At 44.2% G+C, this 26,489-nt stretch overlaps 1 protein-coding gene across 1 annotated transcript in view; it reads right to left on the bottom strand.

The window, feature by feature from the left end:
* LOC147905365 (uncharacterized) overlaps positions 1-25,248 on the bottom strand; it is a 42,846-nt gene extending 17,598 nt beyond the window's left edge. Inside the window, exons 1-2 of the mRNA XM_087370165.1 lie at positions 25,078-25,248; positions 10,319-10,445 (exon numbers count right to left, since the gene is read on the bottom strand). Of these exons, the coding sequence (XP_087226291.1) occupies positions 10,319-10,445; positions 25,078-25,124 (174 nt within the window). The 5' untranslated portion in view covers positions 25,125-25,248. The remainder of the gene's footprint in view (positions 1-10,318; positions 10,446-25,077) is intronic.
* Between the last annotated feature and the right edge of the window lie 1,241 nt (positions 25,249-26,489).

Here is a 26,489-nt window from a genome sequence, read left to right as displayed (position 1 = left end):
GCACAGACTTCCGAAGAAATACCGTAAATCCTAGGAAAGAACGAAGTTGTTTCACAGTCTGAGGGATAGGCCATTCTAAAACCTTCAGGATACGATCCAGATCAATGCTAATACCTTCAGAAGAAATCTTGTGTCCCAAGTATAACTAAGACAATCCGGAGGTGTCCTATGTGATCCTCAAGTGTTCTGCTATATACCAAGATGTCATCTAAGAACACTACAACAAATTTGCCCCAGAAAATCCCTGAACAAATCGTTCATCATCTGCTGAAAAGTAGCAGGAGCATTGGTCAAACCAAAAGGTAATACGAGAAACTCGTAATGACCATACCTAGTTCGGAATGCGGTCCTATTTATGTGTTTAGCATAGATACGGATTTGGTGATAACCCGTACGCAAATCAATCTTAGTGAAATACTTCGCTCCGGCCAAACGTTCTATCAAATCATCGGAACGAGGTAGAGGGTATCGATTCTTAATTGTCACTTTATTTAATCGTTTATAATCTATACACATTCTCCAGGAAGAATCTTTCTTCTTTCTTAGGAGGACAGGTGCACCCCAAGGTGATTTACTTGGGCGTATATAGCCCATATTCATGTAATCCTGAAGCTGTAAAGCTAACTCATCCTCCTCTACCTGGCTCATCCTATAAGGTGGTACACTGATAGGTTGAGCCCCTGGGACTAAGTCTATGCGATGATCTACTGCCCGTTCTGGAGGTAAACCTTCCGGCAGTTGAGCAGGGAATACATCTTTAAAACTATCTAACAACATTCTCAATTCACAGTGTTCAAACACACTTAAATCATTCTTGTTAATTACAGAAACAACAAATGAAGAAAGCGGAATCAAAACACACTGATAGACATCATAATGAGAATTGTTTAATATATTCCGAAGCTGCATCGCAGATACAATAGGCCCCTGAGAAGAGGAAATTTTATCACACTGAATACAAAATCGGGTGTCCTTATCTACAAAAGAAAGCGTATGCTCCGTCCATCCAATCTGAATATTGTGGGTTTTAAACCACTCTATTCCGATCAACAAGTCTACATGCTCCAGATGCATAACATAACATGTAAGAGCCCCTGTGTAGGCTTGAATCCGGATAGGAAGCGCTTCAACCTTGCGATCCCAAAACTGCTTCCCAGCTGGAAGCTGCACCTCATAGGTGTGGTCGCTAGGTACTGTGGACAGCCCCATCTTCTGCACAAATTTGTAATTAACAAAGTTGTGAGAGCTGCCCGGATCAAAGAGAATGTGAACCTGCTGGTCCATAACTTCTCTATAAACTCGGAAAAGATCATGGGAACCAAACAACGAAGTATTGAAAGTACAATTACAAGAAAGTGGGCAGGTAATGACATTTACAGAAATACCTGTCATCGAGACTTAGTTCGCTCCCTTGGCTGTGGTACGTGGACCCGCCTGGAGCTTCGGTCCAAGCACTAACTTTTGGTTCTTGCGCTTTGGACACTCATTCTTGGTGTGGCCCCGCTCCTCGCAATAGAAGCAACGTCCTTCTTTCATGAGCCTCAAAGTACGAAGGAAACGGGCTTTACCATTCTTAGCCTAAGTTAAGTGTTTGTTGGAGGCGTTGTCCGTAGACTTCGTCTCCCCAGTACCAGTCGTAGGCTGAAAGAACTTGCGTTTGTTCTTTCCACTCGTGTCGGAAACTGTAGTTGCTTTAGCACCGGCCATGGTATCATCATAAATGCGCGCATAATTCATGGCCTCCTGCAACGTTGTGCATTTGTTGTTCTTTATCTGCAACTTGTATGAATCTGGCAAACCATCCACGAAGAAACCTAACAAGGTCACTGGATCCATCTTAGTGGCCCTGGTTTGCAGATCCCGAAATTTTTGAAGATAAACTTCAAAAGACAAGTTTAACTTTGACATATCGAGGGCTTTAAGCTTGCCAACGATATCATAATCATCCTCCTTCTTCAGGAACTCCTTCCTGAAGACCCCTTCGAAATCTGTCCATGTATCGGGCTTAGGCTGGAGTTCCTTCCACCATAGCAATGCTTTACCTAACATGAAACCCGCTGCAAGCTGGATCTTCTTCTCATCTGGGTATGGGTGGAACTGAAAGTGTACCTGCCACTTGTGTAACTAAGTGTCAACTACCTCCTTCGTTCTAGACTTTAGATCTCCTGGAAAAGAATCTGGAGTTACATTCGGGCCTAGCACTGAGGCCATGGCATCCACATGCGTGAGTGCCTGTACAGTGCTAGCCAGAAGAGTGAGAGTCGCCTGAATCCCCTGGAGTTGCTGTGTCAACCCCGTTTGATTTGCATTAACCTGCTCGAATTTTCCATCCAGAGCAGTGGTAAATTCACTGAAGGCCTTTTTCGTAATCAGGTCATCATAAAGACCCTGATCCTCCTCTCCCACAAGAGTGTAATCCAAATCCTGCTCTCCCATGGTGAACTCGGGATTTGCAGAATCAGACATAACTGAAATCTGATTTGAATATAAACTGAGAGAAATAACTGACTGAACCGAAGCGAAAAGGAGAATGGAGCAAAGGAAAACCGTCCCAAGAGATGCTGACGGAAGGAGATGCTGGAAACTGGCGAACCGGAAGCACACGGATCCCGGGATCTGGCTGAACCCGCTACTAGATGCAACGTACGGAATCCTGCAGCGTACGGACTGCTGACGTGGCTGTACGGCTGCTGACGCAGGCCGTACAGTAGCTGACGGAGGCTGGCGCAGGTGCACGACAGGCTGACGCAGGGCTGGCGCAGGTGTACGGCAGGCTAACGCAGGGCTGGCGCAGGTGCACGGCAGGCTGACGCAGGCACTGTACGGATGGCTGGCGCAGGGCTGGCACACAACTCGATGGTGCAGCTAGGCGGTTTGCAAGCTATGGCTGGGCTGGTACCCTGCCCCATCTATATAGGGAGCAGGGCAGCCTAATTAGGAAGCCCTGCTTCCAAAGAAGGCCGACCCTCCCAGCTTTGGAGGGGGTGCTTTTTTCGAAAAAAGCAACCCTCAACGCAGGCTGGCCGCACCCTGTTCCTGCACATCTCGCCTCTCCCTGCCCTGGCCGAGTTTCCGTACAGCCCTGGCGTCCAAAACTCCGCCTCCCCCGCAGCCCTTGTCAGGTCCTTCGCCTCTCTTTCCTTCTTCTCTGCTCTCTCTCGTGCTTCCTACATCCTTCTCTCTCAGCCCCCTTCAGGAATTTCGAAACTCTCCCTCCTTTCTTCTGCCTTTTCCCTACCAACTGTCCACCCCTGATAACCCAGGAACCACGCAGAATTTGCAGCAACAAATTTCAAGTTTTAGGGCATACCTGGAGGAAGAAATCGTCATAAATTCTCGCATCAGAAATTCCTACCTCAGGAGCTGGCTCTGATACCAACTGACACATCCCAGCACTCCTGAAACCCCTGATCTGCAAACAAACACACACACCACGTGAGAACTGAGCAGGCTGCTCACCACCCAACCATGACATCTACGGGATGTGATCCCGAATCAGGAGATGTCCCCTCCGAGCCACGAGCTGAGCTACTGGCACGAACTCCCAATCAGATCCAAACCAGCCTGGTGTCCCATACCACCAGGTGGCGCTGTGAAGCCCTGGATCTGCCACTGGGCCTTGGGCTACGCTAAGATGCAGGCGCGCGTCCGCGACTCAATCCAAGAACAGACCTAGCACCTGGGAACGAAACTTGCTCCCAACTGCACACTGAGAACTGAACCCCCTGGGCCCCTTTTATAGACTCAGGCCCCGAGCGCCAAAAATAGCGAAGACCTATAAATAGTTCGTACCCTTGCCACTCAACCCGAGAATCAAGCCTGCCTAGCTCTAAGCCTCCCCAGGCTAACCTGAGCTAGTCCTGTGTACCTAGTACACATCAGATACCAATCCGTGCACATGACAGTTCAGATCTCAATGAGACTCAAAAAGTTCACAAAACCAATGCAATTTAACCCATCATCCACCACATTAGTGGCAGCCCTTAGAAATCCTGCATGAGCTCGGACCACCTACCTTTACGACCACGCAAATCCGAAGCAGTATGTGTGCGAAAAAAATTTCAGAGGCAAGGCACATCGAATTGCCAAACTGCAAATGCAAGGAGCCTATAAATTTCAGTAGCCACAGTTGCATCTAGATTCTACATGGAAGTGACTAGTCAAGGACTTGAGAAGGTAAAGATTTTCTTTAGTACATACTCTTATACAGAAGTACTTCAGTAATATATTGTCCACATACACCACAAACTCGGAGCCATATAAATAATGCCTACACTTCTTCAATGCACGAACTACAACAAAGAGCTCCTTTTCATGTGTAGGATATAAAACCTAAGCTGGAGTTAGCTTCTAACTAATAAACACAATGGGTTGAACGTCCTGAAACAAGGTTGCACCTGTAGCCTAATCAATACGTACAGTTTCGTACTGCACTTGTGCCACTCGTCCGTACATGCCCGTACTCTGCCGTACCCACCGTACCTATGCAGTCCGTATCAGTGGTACCTTCTGCATCATCATCCGTACGTCGCCGTACCGTTTTGCATCAGAGCCGTACTTATAGTCTCGTCGTACTTCGCGATCGTACGACTGTACAAATTGTCCCCGTACAACGCCGTACGTACCTGATCTACAGAGCTGTTTGACCATACTGTACCTGCTGTGCCAACGCGTACCTGCCGTACGTGCTGTACCTGCTCACACCTGCAACCTTACCTGCATCATCGCCGTACGTACCAATCATACCTGCAATCCATACATTGATCGTACCTGGCCGTACACTTTGTACCTGCGCACAAGCTGTACCTTGCAGGTGATCTTAAGCAGGCACATTTTGCAGACAGCCATTATTTGGGTCAGTTTTTGGGAGTACATTTGGCGCATCCTGTTTGTTGCAGACATTGCAATCAATTTGCAGAATCTGCTCCAGAAATTTGGGGCTTTTTGGTTCTACTTGCAATCTTGCAGACAAAATTTGGGACTTTGCAGATAATTTCAAGCTCGAAATTTGGGGCTTTCAATTCTGCAGTACAATTTCTTGAAGAAATTTAGGGATTTTGTAATTACACTGCAATTTCGCAGTGAAATTTGGGGCTTTTGCAGACAGAGCGCAATTCTTGTAACATTTGGGGCTTTTGATCAATTTGCCCCTTTCTGGTTGCAATTTCAAGCCTATTTTGGGGCTTTTGTGTTGGGAGAGCAACTTTGGACATTTCAGTTCATACTGCCTTTCTTGAAGTGTTTTGCAGCACTTTTGGCAGATTCTGGAGAGTTTTTTTATGCTTGGACAGAATTATGACAGTGCAAGTGCAAAAATCTGAGTTGCATTTACAGCCAGTGCTTGGCTGTGTTTTTTGGGAGTTGTGCATTTCATTCCCAGTAAGGGAATTCAGTCTTGTATCTACTAATCTCTTTCTCAGATATGGCCCAGCAAAATCAGAATGATTTCCAGTTCGGTGGTCTTTCATAGGAAGACAAGTTGGATGGTACCAACTACTCCCTCTGGAGTTTTATGGTACGCAATATTCTGATTTCTCGCAATTTATGGGATTATGTGAATGGGGGTGAGATCCGACCAGCAGGTATGGCACCTAATACCCCTCCTCAACAAGGAGGTGGAAGAGGTCATGCACAGGGTGCAGCTGCAGAACAAGTTGTTGGTGCAACTAAAGCCACTACTCCAGAGCAGAAGAGATGGGATTCACGAGATGCCTTAGCTTTGTCATGCATCTCTCTTTCAGTGAAAAGATTTATCATTCCGCATATCCGGTCGTGTAAGACCTCGAAGGCAAGTAATACACATATGGAAGAGGGTGACTCCATGCCAGTCCACCTCACAAAGCTACAAGATCTCAGAGAGCAATTATTGAACATAGATGAGATAATTCCTGATTCAGAGATGATTAACACCACTCTGAATTCTCTTCCTGAGTCTTATCTCAGCTTTCATACCTCGCTGAGCTTATCATTGAGGGGGGGTGCAAATCCTCTCACTTTTCATAAGTTGATAGGACTTCTGCTTCAGGAAGAGCAGACCAGGAAAAACTTGGCTTCACGTGCAGGTGAACAAGCTATGCTCTCAAAGTTCAAGTCAAAAAGAAAGGGACAGGCAAAGACATCAGTAAATCAGCCTTCCAGTGGGTAAGGACAGCCTTCACAAAAGGCTAAAAATGATGCAAATAAGCCCAAGAAGAAGGGTTTTTGTCATTACTGCAAAAAGCCAGGTCATCACATTGAAGAATGCAGGAAAAGGCTTGCAAAAGAGAAGAAAAACAGCTCCAGTATGGTTGTTTCAGATTCAGCTCCTCATGCATCTGACAGTGGGGATGCTGCAGCCAACTTTGTTGGACAGGATTATGCCTTTTTATCTTGCATTTCAGATTTCTAGGCTGGCTGCTCCAGATGCTCGGGATAGTACAGCCACTTGTAATGATGATACATATGCATTTTTGACTTGCAGTTATGACTCTTCTACGGATGCATCTGCTTTCAGTGTCAATGAAACACTGAATACTTGGTATTTTGACAGCGGTGCATCCAAGCATATCACTTTTAGGAAGTGTCTCTTTACTTCCTTGCATCCACCTCCCGTTGGTAAGAAAGTCACTTGTGCCAATAACTCGTCATATTCAGTACGTGGCACAGGAGAAGTTGAGCTTACTCCCATTGATGGCTCAGTTTTCAGACTTTCAGATGTCTTATATGTGCCTGGTATCACCAAGAATCTTCTTTTGGTGTCCACTCTTAACAGGGCTGGATTTCAGGTCATCTTTGAGGATGACAAATGTGATGTCCGAGACAGGGAAAATGATTATGCCTTGAGATTATCTGGTACTCTGCTGCGTGGGCTTTTTCAGCTTGATCTTTTTGAGAAAAGAGCAGCCCATGCTCTTGCAGTTTCTACTCCTACTGCTGCCATGCAGAATGCAGAATTATGGCATGCCCGATATGGCCACATGCATTACAACAACGTGATGACGCTTCAGAAGCACTCTATGGTTGATGCATTGCCACCTCTTGAGATACCTCCTCCACATGCCTGTGAAGGGTGCATTTTAGGCAAGATGCATAGATTCCCCTTCAAAAAGGATGGTTCAATTAAAGCTGTCCGCAAATTACAGCTTATACACAGTGATGTCTGTGGTCCCATGAGGACTCCATCATTGGGTGGTCATCTCTACTTTGGTACTTTTATTGATGATTACTCCAATTTCACTTGAGTCTTTGGGCTGAAGCACAAATCAGAAGTGTTCATGGTGTTTAAACACTTTTCAGCCATGGTTGAAAATGAAACCGGACTCAAGATACAGACGTTGCGCACAGATAGAGGTGGGGAATACTTGTCTGCAGATTTTGATGCTTTTCTGAAAGGCAAGGGTATTGTGCATCAGCTCACACTGAGGCTGACCCCTCAGCAAAATGGCAAAGCTGAGAGAAAAAATAGACCTCTTATGGAGATGGACAGATGTATGCTGAAAAGCAAACACATGCCTCACAAATTCTGGCTTGAAGGTCTGATGTGTGCCAACTACATCTTAAATCGGGCTCCCACTAAGGCTTTGAAAACAAAAACACCCTATGAGGTCTAGAATGGGAGAAAGCCTTCAGTGGATCATTTCCGAGTCTTTAGATGCCTTGCATATACTCATGTGCCAGTTGAATTTCGGCATAAGTTTTCAGATAAGGCAATTAAGTGCATATTTGTTGGGTACAGTGCAGAAAGCAAGGGGTACCGTCTCTACAATCCTGCTACACGCAAGATCATTGTCAGTAGAGATGTGATATTTGCAGAAAATTCAGCTCACACTCAGGCTGAATTTCATATGCCTTCTTCTTCAAAGGATGTTTTTGAGGGGTTACTACCCATTGCTTTGGGTTCCCCTGCTGATATTCTAATGCAAATTAGAATTTACAGCCACCTCCCGATGCTCCAGTTCAGCCACAAGGTGTCTTGCCACCTCCACAGGCAGTGGAACAAGTGGTTCAGCAAGAAATTGCAGACATACATGCAGCAAAAACAGTCCCAAACTGGCTGTTACAGACTCTCAGAGAGAGTAAGATTGATGCTCCATTACCTGGCAGGACTCGCAGTGCAGCAAGGCACATGGAAGGTGCTAATTCAGTGGAATCAAATTATGCAGGTACTCTTCTCGATGAGGAGGAGCCTGCAACATTCGAAGAAGCAAAGGACAATGTGCATTGGATGAATGCCATGCACGATGAGTTGCAGTCCATTAAGAAAAATCAGACTTGGGATGTCGTAAACTTGCCACCAGGTAAACATGCCATTGGTACACGATGGGTTTTCAAGGTAACGGAAGCCAGATGGCTCCATTGACAGATACAAGGCAAGGCTGGTTGCTAAAGGCTATGCTCAGAAAAAGGGCATAGATTATGGGGAGACATTTGCTCCTACATCCCGAATGACCACCATCCGATCTGTTATTGCAATGGCTGCACATTTTGAGTGGAATGTTCATCAGTTGGACGTAAAAACAGCATTCTTAAATGGAGACTTGCTGGAAGAGGTTTATGTCAAACAACCTCCAGGCTTTGAAATTACAGCAAATGCACTTCAGGTATGCAAGCTAAGCAAAGCTTTGTATCGGCTGAAACAGGCCCCTCGTGCATGGTATGCCAAGATTCATGCCTTTTTGACCAGCAAGGGGCTGCACAATAGTCCTACTGAGAGCACTCTCTACATCAAGATGGATGGGGGGGGAATTTTAGTCATCCTTCTTTATGTCGATGACTTACTGCTCACAGGGTCCAATGAAGATAATATTGCAGATTTCAAAGCTGATTTGCAGACCACCTTTGACATGTCAGATTTGGGGCTGCTTCACTTTTATTTGGGGATCCAGTTCTCTCAAGAGAGACGTGGCACTATTATGTCTCAGTCCAAGTATGTGCAGAAACTCTTGGACAGATTTAACATGCATGATTGTAAGCCTATAGCCACTCCCATGGAGCCGGGGCTGAAACTCACAATGCATGATGTAGGAGAATCAGTTGATGCCACATCTTACAGTCAGGCTGTTGGATGCCTCATATATCTCTGCAACACTAGACCTGATATTCAATTTGCAGTATCTCAAGTGAGCAGGTATATGCACAGCCCAAAAACTATGCATTGGCAAGCAGTTAAGCGCATCTTCCGTTATTTGCAGGGCACGAAGTCTTTTGGCTTGTTATTTCCCAGGGGGGGTGACTTGCAGATGCATGCCTACAGTGATTCAGATTGGGCTGGTGATTATGACACTAGGCAGTCCACTAGTGGCAATTGTTTCTTTTTGGGTAAATCTTGCATTTCCTGGCTGAGCAAGAAACAATCTACAGTGGCTACCTCATCATGTGAAGCTGAGTACAGGGCAACTTTCACAGCAACAGTTGAATGTGTCTGGCTGCGATGCCTATTTGCTGATCTTCATCTATGATTGGAGGGTCCTTCTCCAATTCTCACTGATAGTCAGAGTGCCATTGCAGTGGCAAAGAATCCAATGTTTCATGCTCGCACGAAGCACATTGAGGTTCACTATCACTACGTCAGAGAGAAGTTGCATGCAGGAGAGATCAGTATGATCTTTGTGTCCACACATGACAACGTTGCAGATATTGTCACCAAAGCACTACCACGTGAAAAGTTTGAGGCATTTCGCAGTGCCCTAAACTTATATCCGTTTGGTGATTGATCAGCCTTGTACATGACATTGGCACTGCAGGGGGGTGTTAGAATTATAGATATAATTCAGCAGTGACCAATGTAATTTAATAAGCTAGTTAGGGGCACTTTTCCCTCTTTAAGAGGTTTTTCCCCCTAACCGCAGTTAGTTCACTAACTATGGTTAGTGACTACTAATCTAGTTTCCATCCTAGCATTGAAAAACAATACTCGGTCATGCCACAGTTCTAACCTGGCAAATAAGGAGTAGCTTATCCGGATCAAAAGATCCTTCCACAAGGGAAAGGCATGCCTTTTGACCTTGACCCAAACAGTGTTGGCATTTATTGCAAAGCATCGAGAGAGACAAAGATGGAAAAAGAGCCCCAAATCAAAGCAAGTAACACAACCTGTTTTTCAGAAAAATCATAGTTTCTGAAGTCTCAAGTATTTAAAATTCGATTACAAGATCATGATAGTTTGCACTTGCATTTTGCCAACGACCCCCATTGCACTCCAAATGGACACAGTCAAATTCCCTTCTACAATGTTCATCTGAGAAACCCATTCCTCAAGAAGATTTAGGACTACAGTAACTTCTAGCACCAACGGCAAAAGCAAAAGAGGCATGATGGAATGAAATGGTAAACAACCCACCTGCATTTTGACATTCTGTCCAAGCTGTAAATTCTTATGAGAGATGGAACATTTTGATGTGCCAATGCCCTCAATGACTCCCTGTGAGATGCAATTCGCTGTCTGCTTCAGGTTGTATAGAGCATACCTGACACGCGAGAGCACAAAGATACTCATTAACGCGAGAGCACAAAGATACTCATTATAATTGTTGCCAAAAAGACAATATCTAGATTGCAAGAACTAAACCACACATTCACTAAAAATAAAAAACGCTGCATCGCATAAAATCCAAAAACACTGATTTGTTTTTTCAAAACTCTGTTTAAGTTTCATCAACTGAAATAACTGGTGCCTCAGAAAGCTGAACCATGTAGTGGTTACCACGGCTATGTTGCAATCTGTGGATGAAAGTAAATCATTGGCGGTTTAAACGGATACTAGTGATTATGCCATTGGTGCAGGCTTGTTTCAGGATGTCCAACCTGTATCCTCAAGATGACACGAGCACAGCTCAAATATCCCACTCATAAAAAGGAACAATTTGTTATCCATGCATTGAAGAAGCGGAGGCATTATTTATATGGCTCTCAGTTTGTAGAGTGTGTTGATAACACATCAATTAAGTACTCTTATAAAGCTTCAGACTTACATGGCCGTACGGGCTAGATGATCTGAGCTTATGCAAGATTTCAACTTTGAAATCTGATACAAAGGTTTTGTGACCTTTATAAGTTCACGAAGATCCAAACTGGTCTCTTTTTATCCTTTAAAGGCATGTAGGAGCATGATCATTACTTTAGCCATATCTATCTATCGGTCCAAGTTGGGACATGCTGAGATTAACCAATTGATTTAGGGGAGAGACATCTAAGATCAGTATTCCATTCGGAATGGTCTTTTGTTTCAAAAACGTAAAGTATGCTTACTAGACATCCCAAATAGTTCCTATGATAGGATATTTTGTCATATGCCGTGACCCCATTGTGAGCCCTTGTCCAAGGACAATCAAGCACGAGTTATGTAGGTCAGTCTCTCAGCCTTAGGTCAAGTCAGATAGTTAGTCCATCTTCACTAGTACCCACGGGAAAACAATAGGTTAGTGTTACCGTCTTAGGATTCTAGGTAGGTCTAGGTCTCAGCCTAGAAAAAATTTCTCTCTCAGTTCACAAGGCCTCTTTCTAGCATGACTTCATACCCGGGTTCCAAGAATATTCACTTGTGCCCGTTTGGCTGCAGGATCCCTTCACCATTTTAGAAGGACTACCTGAGCTGGTGGCAAACTGCTATGAATGAAGAAATGAAAGCTTTGTACAAAAACATACTTCGGAATTATGCGACCTTTCACTAGGAAAAAAAGCCATAGCAAACAAATGGATTTACAAAGTGAAGTACAAAGCATTGAAAGATACAAAGCCAAACTAGTTGCAAAAGGTTTTGCACAGCAATATGGTCAAGATTATGATGAGACTTATGCTCCAATAGCAAAGATGGACTCCATATGATTTTTTAATATCACTAGCGACACTCAGCAGATGGAATGTGTACCAGCTCGATGTCAAAAATGCTTTTCTCAATAGTTACCTAGATGAGGAAGTCTACATGCAACAACCTGCACGTTATGTTGAACCAGGGAAGGAGTATTAGATTTGCCATCTCAAGAAAAGTCTCTACGGCTTAAAGCAAGCATCCAGAAGTTGGTATAACAGAATCGACAAGTATTTTTGCTAATTTGGGATACATGAAGTCCAATGCAGATCATGCTCTCTACTACAAAGTTCAAGTGGAAGACATTACTATTGCACTTTTGTATGTAAATGATCTGATTGTGACAGAAAGCAATGATAGCTTCATTAGCAAGCTAAAGCAAGAGTTATCTACAAAGTTCGACGTGAAAGATCTTGGGCTTATGCACTATTATCTTGGAATTGAGTTCTAGAGAAACTCAGACAACACCTTTATGAGCCAGCCAAAATATGTGAATAGTCTCCTGAAAAAGTTTCATATGGCAAATTGCAAGATTGCAACCACTCCCTTGGAACTGACAAAAGATCGAGAAATCTTACAGTCAATGAAAAATACTATCGGCAGCTCATCGGATCTCTTATATATCTGACTATCAAGGCCAGATATTAGTTATGCAGTGCGTTCACTTACACAATTTATGGCAAATCCAAAACAGTCTCACTGAAATGTAGCCAACAGAGTCTTGAGATACATTAGATGTACAAGAGAGTTTGACAAGAAAAGCTCGGCAATTACAGACTTTGGTGTACCTAGGCCCCTGACCTTAGAACCATCTAGTCAGTGCCACTTCGCCCTCAACAAGGACCTTGACATTGATTCTTTTAACAATATACTTGAAGCGCTATAAAATAAAATACGACCATTGGCCCTCTAAAGGAAAATATCCACCGATCCTTCCAACGTCATGTTATCTCAGCTTGAGCATAACATTCCTTCCCTCTTCAGGCATCAGCGTCCTCCATGATAAAATCTGAGAAAGCTCTCCGCATCTGGTATACGGATTCCCAAGTAGCCTCAGATAGAAGTAGACCATGCCATGCAACCAACACCGTTGGTATCTTTCGATTGCATACCTATGTTGTTTCTCGTTCTAGGATTCTTTTTGGTTTATGCCTTGCATTATCCTCTATCTCCTGAAACAAAACAACACCCTCGATCAATGAGTCACCTAGGTGCAAAAACCTCTTTAAACGAGAAACATGAAACACTGGATGCACCTTATAACCCTGTGGTAGTTCCAACTTATAGGCCACCTTGCCTATTCTTTTAAGAATTAACCACAGCCCACAGTATCGATGTGATAACTTAGCACACTGTCTTGCAGTCAAAGACTTATAGTGTGAAGGAATTCTGAGGAAAAAAAATTATCCTTCCTTAAATCCCCTATAACGGATCTATTTTCATCCGCATATGCCTTAGCTCTATTCTGAGATGTTCCAACCACAATTAAATTTGCTAGTCTATAACCATAGTTCAACTCAAATGGACTCATTCCTGTAGAGGAATGTTTTCTAACATGTAAGCAAATTCTAATAGTGGCAACCACTTGTTCCACGTATGTTGCCTCAATGAAACATATGCTCTAAACATATCCTCTAAAGTCTGGTTGACTATTTCCGTCTGACCATCCATTTCAAGATGATCCCCACTACTCATTCCCAACTCAATCCTTAGTGCCTCAAACATTGAAGTCCAAAAATGACTAATAAATTTAACATCCCTGTCTGACACTATGGATCTGGGTAATCCATGCAAAGAAAATATATGTTTAATAAACAAATCCACCACTTGCGGGACACTAACAGACTCCCTAGTCGGAATGAAGTGAGCCATCTTGGTAAGACGATCAACCACCACAAGGCAGACCAACTATAAAGTCCATGGAAATGCTCTCCCACCTACCTAGTGGTATTTCCAAGGGCTTCACCCGCTCAGCCTTAACTCACTTGACACGAAAAATAGCTTGTCACACATTCATGAATATGTTTTTTTATTTTTTACCAAAAGAAATCTTGTTTCACAAGATCATATGTCTTCTCGATCCCTAATGTCCACACACGGGCTATCATGGCATTGTTGAATGACTCTCTGCCTGAGATCATTCTGATTAGGTACTACTACCTTGCCATTTCTTTTCAGCATATCATGCCCTATGTTATATCTAACATAAATTTGGCCTTTTATGGATGCCAAGTCATTCTTTTCCCCGGGTTTAAGCACACGTGTCTTAGGCCAAAGACTCTGGATGCGAACTCATCTATCTTTTGAGTTTCCTAATCTCACCCATTAGAGCACTCTCTAATAGCGTGAAACTCATATTATGCATTACGTGTGACAACACATCAGCAACTTTATTCGTCCCTCTTCGGTACCGAATCGTCATGTTAAACTCCTGCATGAGTGATCTATACAGTGGTGGAAAGTATCATCTTTCTTTTTCTTCAATATCACTGGCGAAGCAAAAGGTGAGAAACTGGGCTGAATCTGCCCCAGCTTGAGGTTGCCTTCGCACCTTAGCTTCTTCAGTAAACCTTAATCTATAGGGAGGTCTATTTACTTGTTCTGCCTCCCAGCATAAGTTTAATCTTATGCTGAACAGTCCACTCTACAGGTAACCCATAAGGCAACTAAACAATCCGAGAACTCCTCTACAATATGATCAACCAACTTGGCCATCTCCCCATCTCGAGTAACATCAGTGCTAGCCGATGGACCATCAATCGGCTCTATCGATGCTGTATAAAGAAACAAGAACTCTTATTGAGTTTTGCGAACTTCCATTACGGAAACTAACGATCCCTGAGGCAAATCTTTTTCACCTTGCAAGACATACAACAAATCGTTCAGCTTGAACTGATAGATATGCTTTTTCCAATCTATGGCTAGATTCTTCTTACAATGCCAAGCCTTACCCAGGGCGACATTCCTGAATTCGAAGTTTGAGGATGTTTCCTTTGGCATCCTCATAGTTCAAGGCTATGGCAATTGCTTCATCTACAGTGTTCGCATACTAGTGTTCGCATACTTAGCCCGAACTTCCATCTTGATCCGATCATTCAGTTCACAAATAAAAGATTTTACCTATACCAACTGAGGTAAAGGTTCATAAACTTTCATTACACTTTCTCTGAATTTATCAATGTATTCAATCACTGATAAATTTCTCTGATGAAGGTTTCTATATTGATCCCAAGCTCGAGATGCTTCACCAAGAGGCAAGAAGTGTTTTCTGAATTCTTTCTTGAACCCCTCCTAAGTAGTGGATGCCACTCCATCCCTCTGTTGTTTTATCCACCATCTATCCGCTGCCTCATTAAATATGTGGGTGGCACCTTAGCCCTCCGAGGCTCGACCGTATGAACACTAACACTGATTTCAGGCTCCATTGGAGCTTTACTTTTCTCCTTATGAGATGGTCTAGTAGACATACTATGAACCATTTTCCTAAGCTCGGATTGTCCTACATTAGCTTGCAGCTGCTGAGCCAAAATCTGTTGCAAGGCATCCTCTAATAAGGCAATTCTACCATACAGTGTATGGGCTGTTGGATGCAATACCTGTGGGATCGGCCGGATTCCCGATTCTACGGGATCCACCCTAGAAGCTTCTTCTTTAACTTCCATTGCTATTGCTTTGCCTCTATCCATAAGGTAGGGGGGTTTTTTTTTTAACACACACTAATCAAACTGAAATCTTCAAGCAAATACCACACTCCCAAAACGTCCCGCTATACAAGCATATGTCTGTAGTCTGCCAACTATTTTTCCCTATACTAGGGAAATACCTGCAATCTCAAATAATTGGAAAAAACTACTGCTGTAATTTAAAAAACTCTGCAATTTTATAACACAGGCAGATTGAGATTTAAATTAAAAAAGAAAGCTCCCTGCTCAATTTCTTGCTTCTCCACTATAAATTGAACGTCCTTCTACGGCCTGTAAAGTATGTCGTCAAAGAACCTTGCAAATTAATCCACCATTCAAGAACTCAGTTGGCATGCAAGGTCCAACCCCTTTACAACCTTTTGTGATTTCCCACTGACTCAGGTCCTCTGGAGCAGCCAGCCTGTGTGGAGAGAGAGAGAGCTTCAATTGTGACTCAGTCCTATCCCAGCCAGCACGTGCTCTAGCAACCTGCACTTTCCTTTGGCTCACTCTTTGGCCTACCCTTGGCCCACAATTAGTCCATGCTTGGGCACTCCCATCCGTGACTCAAACCTATAGATGCTCAATAGCCTTAAGAACTGTGTTTTTGTTGGAAAGGTCACCTCCCCATCTATAAGCCTCCATATGAGGAGAGCATGGGGGAGGGAGACCTAGGGCATAACATGCCCAGAGAAAAGCATGGGGCTACCACATGGGCTGCCATGTAAGCAGAAACCAAAGAGAGAACCTGGCCGATGGAAGACATCATGGAGGACAGCAAGGGCTTAGAAAGGCCAAGTGGCTGTCTAGGATTGGTTGAGGCAGATCTGCACAGGAGAATCAGGCTGGAACAGAGCCAATGAGCTGGCAGGTGACATCAGCAGTGTATGGGGTTGTACGGGGTAGTGCCACATGGTGCAAAGAAGGCGGGACAGCAGCATGAAGTGTCGGCCTGATTAGACAGGCTGGTTGGGCTGGGTAGAGCCAGCCAACCAGGCCTATTTATAGGCTGGATACTAGGCTGGGCCTTGCCAAGAAGTGTAGGCCAAAGGCCCTTGAGGCACCAAAGTCGGTCAGGGAGGGGCTGAGTGGGTCAGCCAGAACTCCCCCTTCTGGTCGGTTTTGCAGCAAGGCCTTGGGCCTATAAAAGGAGAGGCTCTGGGCCTCATTCATCATCCAACCATTCAGCAAGAGCAGGAGCAGACAGAAGCAGCCAGAAGCCACTCCCTTGGGCCTCACACTGGGGGTGAAAGAGAGTGAAAGGTGTGTTGCAGACTGAGTTCCCTAGAGGCTGGACCTTGGCTGTCTTCTAGGGCAGCAAGGTGTTGTGATCTTTGGATGGATAGGCTACTTACGCTCGAGGTGGAGCACGCAGGCTCGAGTCTAGAGATAGCTGGCAGATAGGAGAAGGACCTTGTGGGAAGATCAGAGGACCACACCATTGGTGGGACTCTAGATCTTTCTCTCTTTTGTATTGTATCCATAGCTTTGGACGGAAATATATTTTTTTGGTGGTTGCAAAAAGTCGATAGAGTATGTCACGTCAAAATCTAGGATAATGAAAAATAGAAGTACAAGGTACTTGTACCTAGACCTAGGACTAAGTGTCCTAGGTGTTACATAGGACTAAGTGTCCTATGTAAACTAAAAGGCACTAACACTACAAGTGCCTACATTTATGCCTACAAGGCACATACCATGGCCTATAGGGCATCACTAGAACCACCAGAAGATGGCCTACAAACCACCCTCCATAGGATGGGCTGAAGTACTCTGGAAACGTCTCAGAGTACCTGGTATTTTCTGGTCATGGTGGCACATGTTCATCCAAAAGGATATAGCCACCTATGAATGTACAAGGGATGTCACATCATGTAACAAAAGGAACCAAGTGTAAAGCCTGTCGGAAGACTTCGAACTTGGGACGAGGAAGTGCCTTTGTAAACATATCTGCTATGTTGTCCTCTGTGGGAAGATAGGACAACTCTATGTCTCCTGCTGACAACCGCTCCCGAACATAATGATAGTGAACTTCAATATGCTTGGTACGCGCATTAGACACTGGGTTACGTGCAATGGCCAAAGCACTCTGGCTGTCAGTGTAGAGAATATGTCTGGCGAATACCAAGATCTGTAAGTAACTGTCGAAGCCAAACACACTTCACTGTAGCGGTGAAAGCTGCCCTGTACTCAGCCTCACAGCTAGATGTGGCAACTGTTGGTTGCTTCTTGCTGAGCCAAGAGATGCATGAATTGCCAAGCAAAAAACAATTGCCAGTATGTGACACTCTGGTGTCGGAACATCCTGCCCAGTCACTATCTGTGTTAGCATGCATGGTAACTGAACCCTGATCACTATAGAAGAGGGCTAAATCTTGAGTGCCTCTGAGATATCTGAAGACTCTCTTCACTGCTTGCCAATGCTGTGAACTGGGCATGTGCATGAATCTGCTGAGCTGAGATTTTGCATACTGCAAGTCAGGTCTGGTGTGACATAAATAAATAAGGCATCCAACAACCTGCTGATATAGAGTGATATCACATGGTGGGCTCCCATCATGAGCTAAGAATTTGAAGCCAGGGTCCACTGGAGTAGAGATTGGCTTGCAATCCTCAAACTGAAAACGATCAAGGACCTGTCCAATATAGTTGGACTGAGACATCATGATACCCCCCTTAACATGAGCAAACTGAATGCCCAAATAATAATGGAGCTGTCCCATGTCTGACATTTCAAAAACCTGCTGCAAATCAGCCTTGAAAGCTGCAATTTGCTGAGTATCTGGGCCCGTGATAAGCGTATCATCCACATATAAAATCAGCACTAAAAAATCAGATCCACTCCCACGGACATAAAGAGTGGGTTCTGTGGGACTATTCTGAAAACCAAGGGATAGTAAGTGTGCATGAATTTTGGCATACATGCCCTGGGTGCCTGCTTCAAACCATAAAGGGCTTTTCTAAGCCGGCATACCTTATTTTCAGAATTAACAACCTCAAAGCCACGAGGTTGTGTGACATAGACTTCTTCCTGCAGATCCCCATGAAGAAAAGCGGTCTTGATGTCAAGTTGGTGCACTTGCCAATGATGATGGGCTGCAATGGCAATGACACATCTAATGGTAGTAATCCTGGATGTGGGAGCAAATGTCTCCTTAAAGTCAATGCCTTGTTGTTGGGCATATTTGCAACAAGACGGGCTTTGTATCGATCTATGCTGCCATCAGATTTCCTTTTTAATTTGTAGACCCTCCGCATTCCAATGGCATGCTTGCCGGGAGGGAGATCTACTAATTTCCATGTGTCATTTTTGGCAATAGATTGTAACTCAGCTCTCATTGCATCCATCCACTCTTTGCTGTCAAAAGCATCTTTATGGCACAGAGGTTCTTCATTGCAAGCTGTAGCAAGGAGTGCAAACTCAAGGAAGTGACCATGCTGTCTGTTCCCTGATCTTGTCCGGGCAGCAAAAGGCTGATCTTGTTGCTGTCCCTCAATGTATCAAGAAGCCATCTGGGAACTTGCCTTTGCTGTCTATTGACAGCTCTTTCTTCAATGACTGCATCATGAGTAGTGGGATCATTTTGTACCGGAAGAGAAACCTGCAAATCAGCATGAGGTTGTGGCTGATTATTGCTTAGTGAAGTGCATGAGTGAATAATGCCCCGTGAAGACAGAAATGCATCAAACTCCTTTGACATATACTCTCCCCCCCCATCTGTGTTGAGGGTGACAAGCTTGCATCCTGATTCATTCTCAACCATATTCAGCCATCTCTGAAAGCATAAGAAAACTTCAGATTTAGCCTTTAAAGGATATACCCAGCAATATCTTATGAAATCATCAATGAGAGTCATGAAATACTTATACCCCCCAATGGCATTTGTCCTCATTGGGCCACAGACATCACTGTGTACTAGCTGCAATTTCCTTTGTAAGAGTTTTGGACAATTCTTTTGAAAAGGAAATCGATGCATCTTACCCAAAAGACAACCCTCACACACATGTTTGGAAACTGTGTGAGTCTGAGGTACATCATTTGCCATCTGCTGTTAATGTAGCTTTGCAAGAGCTCTATAATTGAGATGGCCCATTCTCTCATGCCAAAGATGACTTTCAGCAAGCTGTGAATCTGAAATAGCCAATGCTTCAATAGAAAGTGCAGCTAAATGATGATCAAGGTGATAAAGCCCTTTTGCCAAAATGCCAGTGAGAACTATGGCATTGTCATCACGAAGATCATAAACTAGACATCTGTAGCCATCAAAAATCACTCTAAAACCTGAAGTAGCAATTGCTGAAATTGAAATCAAGTTGACTTCAATGCCAAGCATAAAAAGAAATTTGTCAGAGTGACAGGATGGCTTGAAATGGATGTGAGCTGCACATCTCCAACTCCTTTTACAGCATATGAAGCATTATTAGCACATGTAACAGTTCCCCCTCGAGGTGCATCAGCTAAAGAATGAAACAACTGTCTGCAAGATGTGACATGCTTGGAAGCACCACTATCAAAGTACCAGGACTGAGCATCATTAGCAGTAAAGAATGCATCAGCTTTGGATGGATCAAATGAGCAATGGACAGCCCATGCCCAATCATCTTGAAGAGCATGTGCATGTGAAGCATCTTCTGGCTCATGGGATTCAATAACATGAGAGGCATTAACTGTCAATCCTGCTTTCTTTTTCTCTGAAGCAATGCACTTCCTGCATTCTGAAATGTCATGTCCAGGCTTGCGACAATAGTTGCATCTTTTCTTCTTTGCCTTATCTGCTGTATTTTTAGATGCATGGGAGGAATTGCAACTGCTATGCACAAATTTTGGCTTGCCCATAGGCTTGGAAGCCTTGCCTCTTCCTGTCTGCTGTGAAGCAAATGCATGATCAGGAATAATGGCTTGTCTATTAGCTCTACTTTGCTCTTCCTGCAAAAGCAAAGTAACTAGCTGATCAAAAGAATAGTGGTCTGGATTACCCATGGCCACTAATCAAAGGGTTGTAGCAAACCCTTGATATGCATCTGGCAGTCCATTCAATGTGGCACTAACAAGCTGTGAATTTGGTACCACCGCATCAATGTTGGCAAGCTGTTCCACGAGGTCCTTGACCTTTGTCAAGTATGCATCCATTGACTCACCTTCATTCAGACTGACTTCCTGTAATTGCCTTCTCAAATATGCAACACGATCTTCATTGCGAATCTGATAGAGAGAAGCCAATTTATCAAGCATCCTTTGCTGTCCTGCAAGACCGGATGGGTGGAATAATCATTCTCTTGCATGATAAAGCAATGCATGAATGTGCATTTGCATCTCTTGCATCCCATCTTGACTGTTCTTGAGTTGGAAGAGCAGCAACAGGAGTGCTAGAGGAAGAGGCATCAGGAGGAGTACCCCCTGCAGAAGGACCAGCAGTAGAGGCAACCACTGTAGCATTGGCTGGGCCTCAGATCAGCCCCGGAAACAATATTCCACAAATGCTTTGCAACAAGAATATGTTTCATGAGATAAGACCACATCGGATAGTTGGTGCCATCCAACTTATCATCTTCACGAAGAACTCCAAATAAATCTTGATTGTTCCCAGCCATACCAAATGTGATACCTTGAAAAAGACCTGAAAACCCAAAAGCCTCAAGGCTATCACTGCAAAAAGCTGGCTGTCCAAAAATGACAGCAAATATCTGCAAATTTCTGACCCAAATCAAAGGTCAAATGCAGATCTGACCCAAATGTGACTGTGACAGGCAATGTTCACTTCAAAAAAATAGCAAATATGGCAAAAGCCCCAAATTTATTGAGGGCAAATAGGCCAAAAAATGGGCAAATGCAGAAAAGCCCCAAATTTTGCTGAAATTTTTGCAAATGTGACCCAATGTATGCAAATCTGACTCAATGTCCTGCAGAAGTGACTCAATGTCTGAAAATCTGACTCAATGTACTCCAATCTAACCCAATGTATTGCAATTAAACGAGAAATTGCAGACCAAATCCCAAAGCCCCAATGTTCTTGCAGGAATTTGCAACCAAAGAAGCTGAAATGAACTGAAAGCCCCAAAAAATACCAATGTCCACAATGTAACCTTGTACGTGCAACCATCTGTACGGGGATCACTTGAAAGAAGTACTAGCTGTACGGACAGCTCAAGTACAGTGTACAATAACTATACGGATGAAGTACATATCAAGTACACCGTACGGTGTACGGTTGAAGTACGGATCTAGTATTAAAAATTGTACGGAACAATACGTTCCCACGTGCCGGTACGGAAGATGTACGTAGTGTGGCACAACAATCTGTACGGGCAGTACGGCAATGTAGGTGCAGAAGATACGTAGATTGGCGCAGGTACGGTGACAGTTGTATGGCGACGCAAATACGTACAGTTGTACGGCAACGCAAGTACAATGACTCTAGTACGGCGCATGTACATAACAAGTACTCGTGTACGGAGTCTAACGTACGGTGTCACAGACACGCAACTATATTGCTGTACGGCGGCTCAAATTCGAAAGTTGTACTGCACAAGTACGATGGAGGTACAGATCTGTACGACATAGGAAACCAGTACGGATAGGTACAACAAGGAGTCTTGGGGCAGGAAGACGAGTCAAACCTTGCTCTGATACCACTGTAGGATCGATAGGCAAAGAGAGAGTGCAAGTTGCAAAAAGTCGATCGAGTCTGTCACGTCAGCCTTTTAGGCCACATAGGACACTTAGTCCTATGTGACACCTAGGACACTTAGGATAATGAAAAATAGGAGTACAAGGTACTTGTACCTAGACCTAGGACTAAGTGTCCTAGGTGTCACATAGGACTAAGTATCCTATGTGGCCTAAAGGGCACTAACACTACAAGTGCCTACATTTATGCCTACAAGGCACATACCATGGCCTATAGGACATCACTAGAACCACCAGAAGATGGCCTACAATTTCTCTATCTGGCTGGTTCATTATCTATTGATGAGTCTGCACATCTATTCCATGCACATAAGTTTAAGAAGTTAGTGATTTAACACCCCACACCACAATGTGTGAGCTCCTAGGCAATTCTATTAGTCTTCCGCTGTGTACCCTCTGTTGGGTAATTTCCAACAGTTTATTACCGCAAAGCCCATTCCCATTGTAGCAATGCACCATATGAATTCCTTTGCACTAGCTTCTTATTACTAGCTGTTGTAACTGCCGTAGCCCCGTCACTTCCCACAACAATATCATCTCTAAGACCTTCCAAATTTCTATCTTTCCTTGTTTGTATTTGCCTTGCCCCCACAAAACTCAGTTATGCAGCCATCGATGCTCTCTTATTCAATCGACCGCAGCCCCTTTTCGATCGTAGAATTCTTTGTTGAGGATTTTGGTAACAGAACCTTAAAGCCCTAGGTTTGAGTCATACATGAAAACGACGCATACTTTAAGACACTCGAGTCACCACCTCTGTATGCAATTAAAACGATGTGTACTCTCTCATCACAATCGCCTTTTTCAATCACCGACTCTAATACCAAATGAAACGACCAAGGTAACTATACACCAAAATGAAACGCAGGAATACAATTTCTCCTTTAATCACAGGCAATGGCACTATGATAATCCTCCCAACCAATCTTCATGACATCAATCTCGATTCTAAATTATGTGTTAATTCTCCTGCAAGCTGTACACAAAGCCCACAACTCCCTAGATGGTTCTACATGCCACATGTCACATTCCTAGGGCCATCCTTAGATGTACCATTTACCCTTTTCTTGGAGTATCACTTCATTCCATTTGCCCCTTGGCAATTACACACTTTGGTATACCTAGGCCCCTCACCTTAGAACCATCTAGTCAGTGCCCGTTCGCCCTCAACAAGGACCTTGACATTGATTCCTTTAACCATATACTTAAAGCACTATAAAATAAAATACGACAGTTAGCCTCTAAAGAAAAATGTCCACCAACCCTTCAACATCACACTACAACATTGTGACAACAAAGAGAATGTTGCAAATATATTTACCAAACCACTTGGGAAAAAGCTTTTTAAAAAACACCAACACGCTCTTGGTTTGACGCAGAGGAAGAACATTCCCATTAAGGGTGTGATGGAATGTAATGTTCAATCCTTCTTCGATTCCCAGAATCATCATCTTGGGAGAAGGCCTACTTCATGATGTTGATCTTGAAAAAAGGTGTTGAGGAACCATCTCAACATCATGTATTATCATATGTGCATAGCACTAACACATAGAGTGCTAAAAAGGAAAGGGTTGGAGACCCTAAGCCTGACCCTAAAGGGGTTTGTATATGTTCATTCTTTTCAGCTAATACTAGTGTACAATTAGTATTTTAAGATGTGCTCTCTAGATATGCCCTCTCTCCTCATCTCCACTTTTTTCCTCTCCTCTCTCCATATTTGTTCAAAATCGGCTTGTGTTAAAGTAGCTCACTTGACATGTTTACGATCATGATTCTGATATATGTCGTTGGTGTTAGAGGAGATGCATTCAACCCACATGGCTGGCACATGGGTGTGACAAAATTTTGCCAAACTGAGGAATCTAACACCAAAACTAGATCTCAAAAATGGAGAAATTAAAAGGTGAATAGATGGATGGGAGAGCAGCTGTAACAATCCTATAATGATACATGAGCAGCATCGGATGAGTGTCATGGCCTTGCAAAAGTCCATTGCAACAACATCAAGCATCTATAGAATAAGCACCTCTAAGGCTGTAGTACAGATGATGTAGCCGCACAGAAAAAACTAATCCAAAATTGAGGCACTTTTGCAGCTAGTAAAGAAGAACATGGTAGCCCAAGCTGTAATAAATAAATTTGACACGAACAAAGGATGCCCTTGAGTCAAAGAAATAGATATTGTGCACCATAGGAGTACCCATACCCTTCTGCACAGCTGACATTCAGATTATCCTCCACATGGCAGATTGACAGAAGCTGTCATATATCCCCCAACGCTTAATTCCGAGGACAAAAATGTGGTTTTGTAAACACGAACCTAAAAGTAGCCCAAGTTTCACTAGTGCGGGCATCGAGAAAGGCACCTCAATTTTCCTCCACGTTGGACTGATACCTCTCAATAGTTTTTTTATGGCTGTACGTCCTTATTCTTCACACTACGAAAGCATGCTCTTTTTCCTTCCACGGCTGTAGTAGAGATCGGACAAAACGAGTGCTTAACACTGCTAGCCTTCAGACGTTGAAGCTCTGGTTTCTCCATTTCAGAGCGTCTTTCTTCTTGCTGACCAGTTAAAGACTTTCGTCCTTTTGAAGGTAGCTAAGAGGACTAAAACCACCAAATGCACAAGAAAAATGTACAGATCGGTCGATTCCGGTGTTGTCACGAGAGTACTGCCCAATGAGGCTCAGTAGGGAGCCACCGACCAGATTTTGATGCATGAAATAGGGTACGAAACCTAGAATGAGCTTCTCATCGTGATGCACACCCATCGCGTGCCCTTAGGGACAAACACACATTGCAGAAGTTGTGTAACGGCACAGCAGATTAGGAGGGGCCGCATTGAAGACCGCCTTCAATTGAATGCGAAACTAGTGTTGGACTGAAATCTGACGAGAAGGTGAGGGAAAAGCGGGCTCACTTGAGGGAGGAACTTCCAGAATTGAGCACGAGCACGGATCGAGCCATCAAAAACTGCGCGAAGGCAAAGGAATGGTAGTCCGGAATTGGAACTTTGGACTGGAGCTCCGAGGTGCCAAAGATACGCGTCTTGTTTGCAATGACTGGGCAGGCAGAGGATGAGAGAGTGCACAAACACGTTATACTCAGTTAAATGACACGCCAAGAATGATGTGGCACCATGTCATTTGAAAAAGGCATTCCACGCGCCACTTTGGCTTGCCACGTCCAATCCAACTAAGACACACTTCCTGCCCCGTCACCGAAGATCGACACACACCAATGAGCCTGATCTCCGTCCCCGCGTGTCTGCTGCTTGCAAGAGCCTGCTTGATAAACCATTCGCCCTCGCTTAAGTTTTGCACACCACTTTAATGATTGGCATCGAGGATTGAAGGATCTCGGCCAATCAAAGTCTTTGGGCATCGGAATGCTACTAGCATGCGTGGGGAAGCCCTCTAAGGCAAATATACACATGGCTAGAGCGTGCCCAAGTAGAGCCTAACGTGTGGGCAATCATGAATGGGTTCACCCCATTACACACTAGCTACCCATCGTGGGTTTTTAAAATTGAGTTCCCAGCCATGGGCACACACTGCCCCACGATGGCTTTGTAATTTGTGAGACCCTGAAGACACAGGTGATTGGCAAATGTGAAGGGTGCCTCTCTTCGCTAGACGTTGAGTCCATGTAGGACTAGAAGTTTGGTCACAGGCACCCATCATTGAAAAACTCGCTTCCTGTTGGCTCAATAGGCCACCAAGCAATGGGCACCTCTCAGAGCCTAAAGAAGGGTCAAAAGTAAGAGGGCAAGTGTGTGATTAAACTAAGGCAGAGGTTGAATAAAGAGGGGGGGGGGGGCGGGGGGGAGGGAGGATTGGTATCGAGAAGGTGGTCTCGCGAGAGCGTAGCGGAGGGCAGAGCCTGTGTCACACATTGCATGCACAAGCTCGATAATATAGGGGGAGAGAGCGGCCCTTGTTTTGTTTAGCGAATAGGGTCGAGAGACCATTGCACAGATTTTGAGCGAATGGGGTATATAAAGGGGGAAGGGGAGGATTAGTGTCAAGAAGGTGGTTTCGCGAGAACATAGCGGAGGGGGGAGCTTGTGTCACATGTTTGCTCAGCGAGTAGGGTCGAGAGACCAGTGCACAGATTTCAAGCGAGAGATCCCGGTAAGTGTCAGATGTCTAAAACTAGTGTGATGAGGGGTGAACATTGAGGTGGGTGAGGAGAAGGATCAATCAAGACTCCAATACCGTAGGCAGACTACTTTGTGGTGGCTTTTTAGAACTACCAGATGATGAGGAGGCGTGTTTATTGGTGCATGCAAAATGTTGCCAAAAGGGATCAAGAGATGGAGAGAAGGGGTGG

Source organism: Dipteris shenzhenensis, chromosome 1 (genome assembly GCF_047967505.1).
Source record: "Dipteris shenzhenensis isolate YYH24624 ecotype China chromosome 1, Dip_SZ_1.0, whole genome shotgun sequence".
NCBI classification, from domain to species: Eukaryota; Viridiplantae; Streptophyta; class Polypodiopsida; order Gleicheniales; family Dipteridaceae; genus Dipteris; species Dipteris shenzhenensis.
The sequence above is the reverse complement of the archived record's forward strand: the minus strand, read 5'-3'. Positions and strand labels throughout refer to the sequence as shown.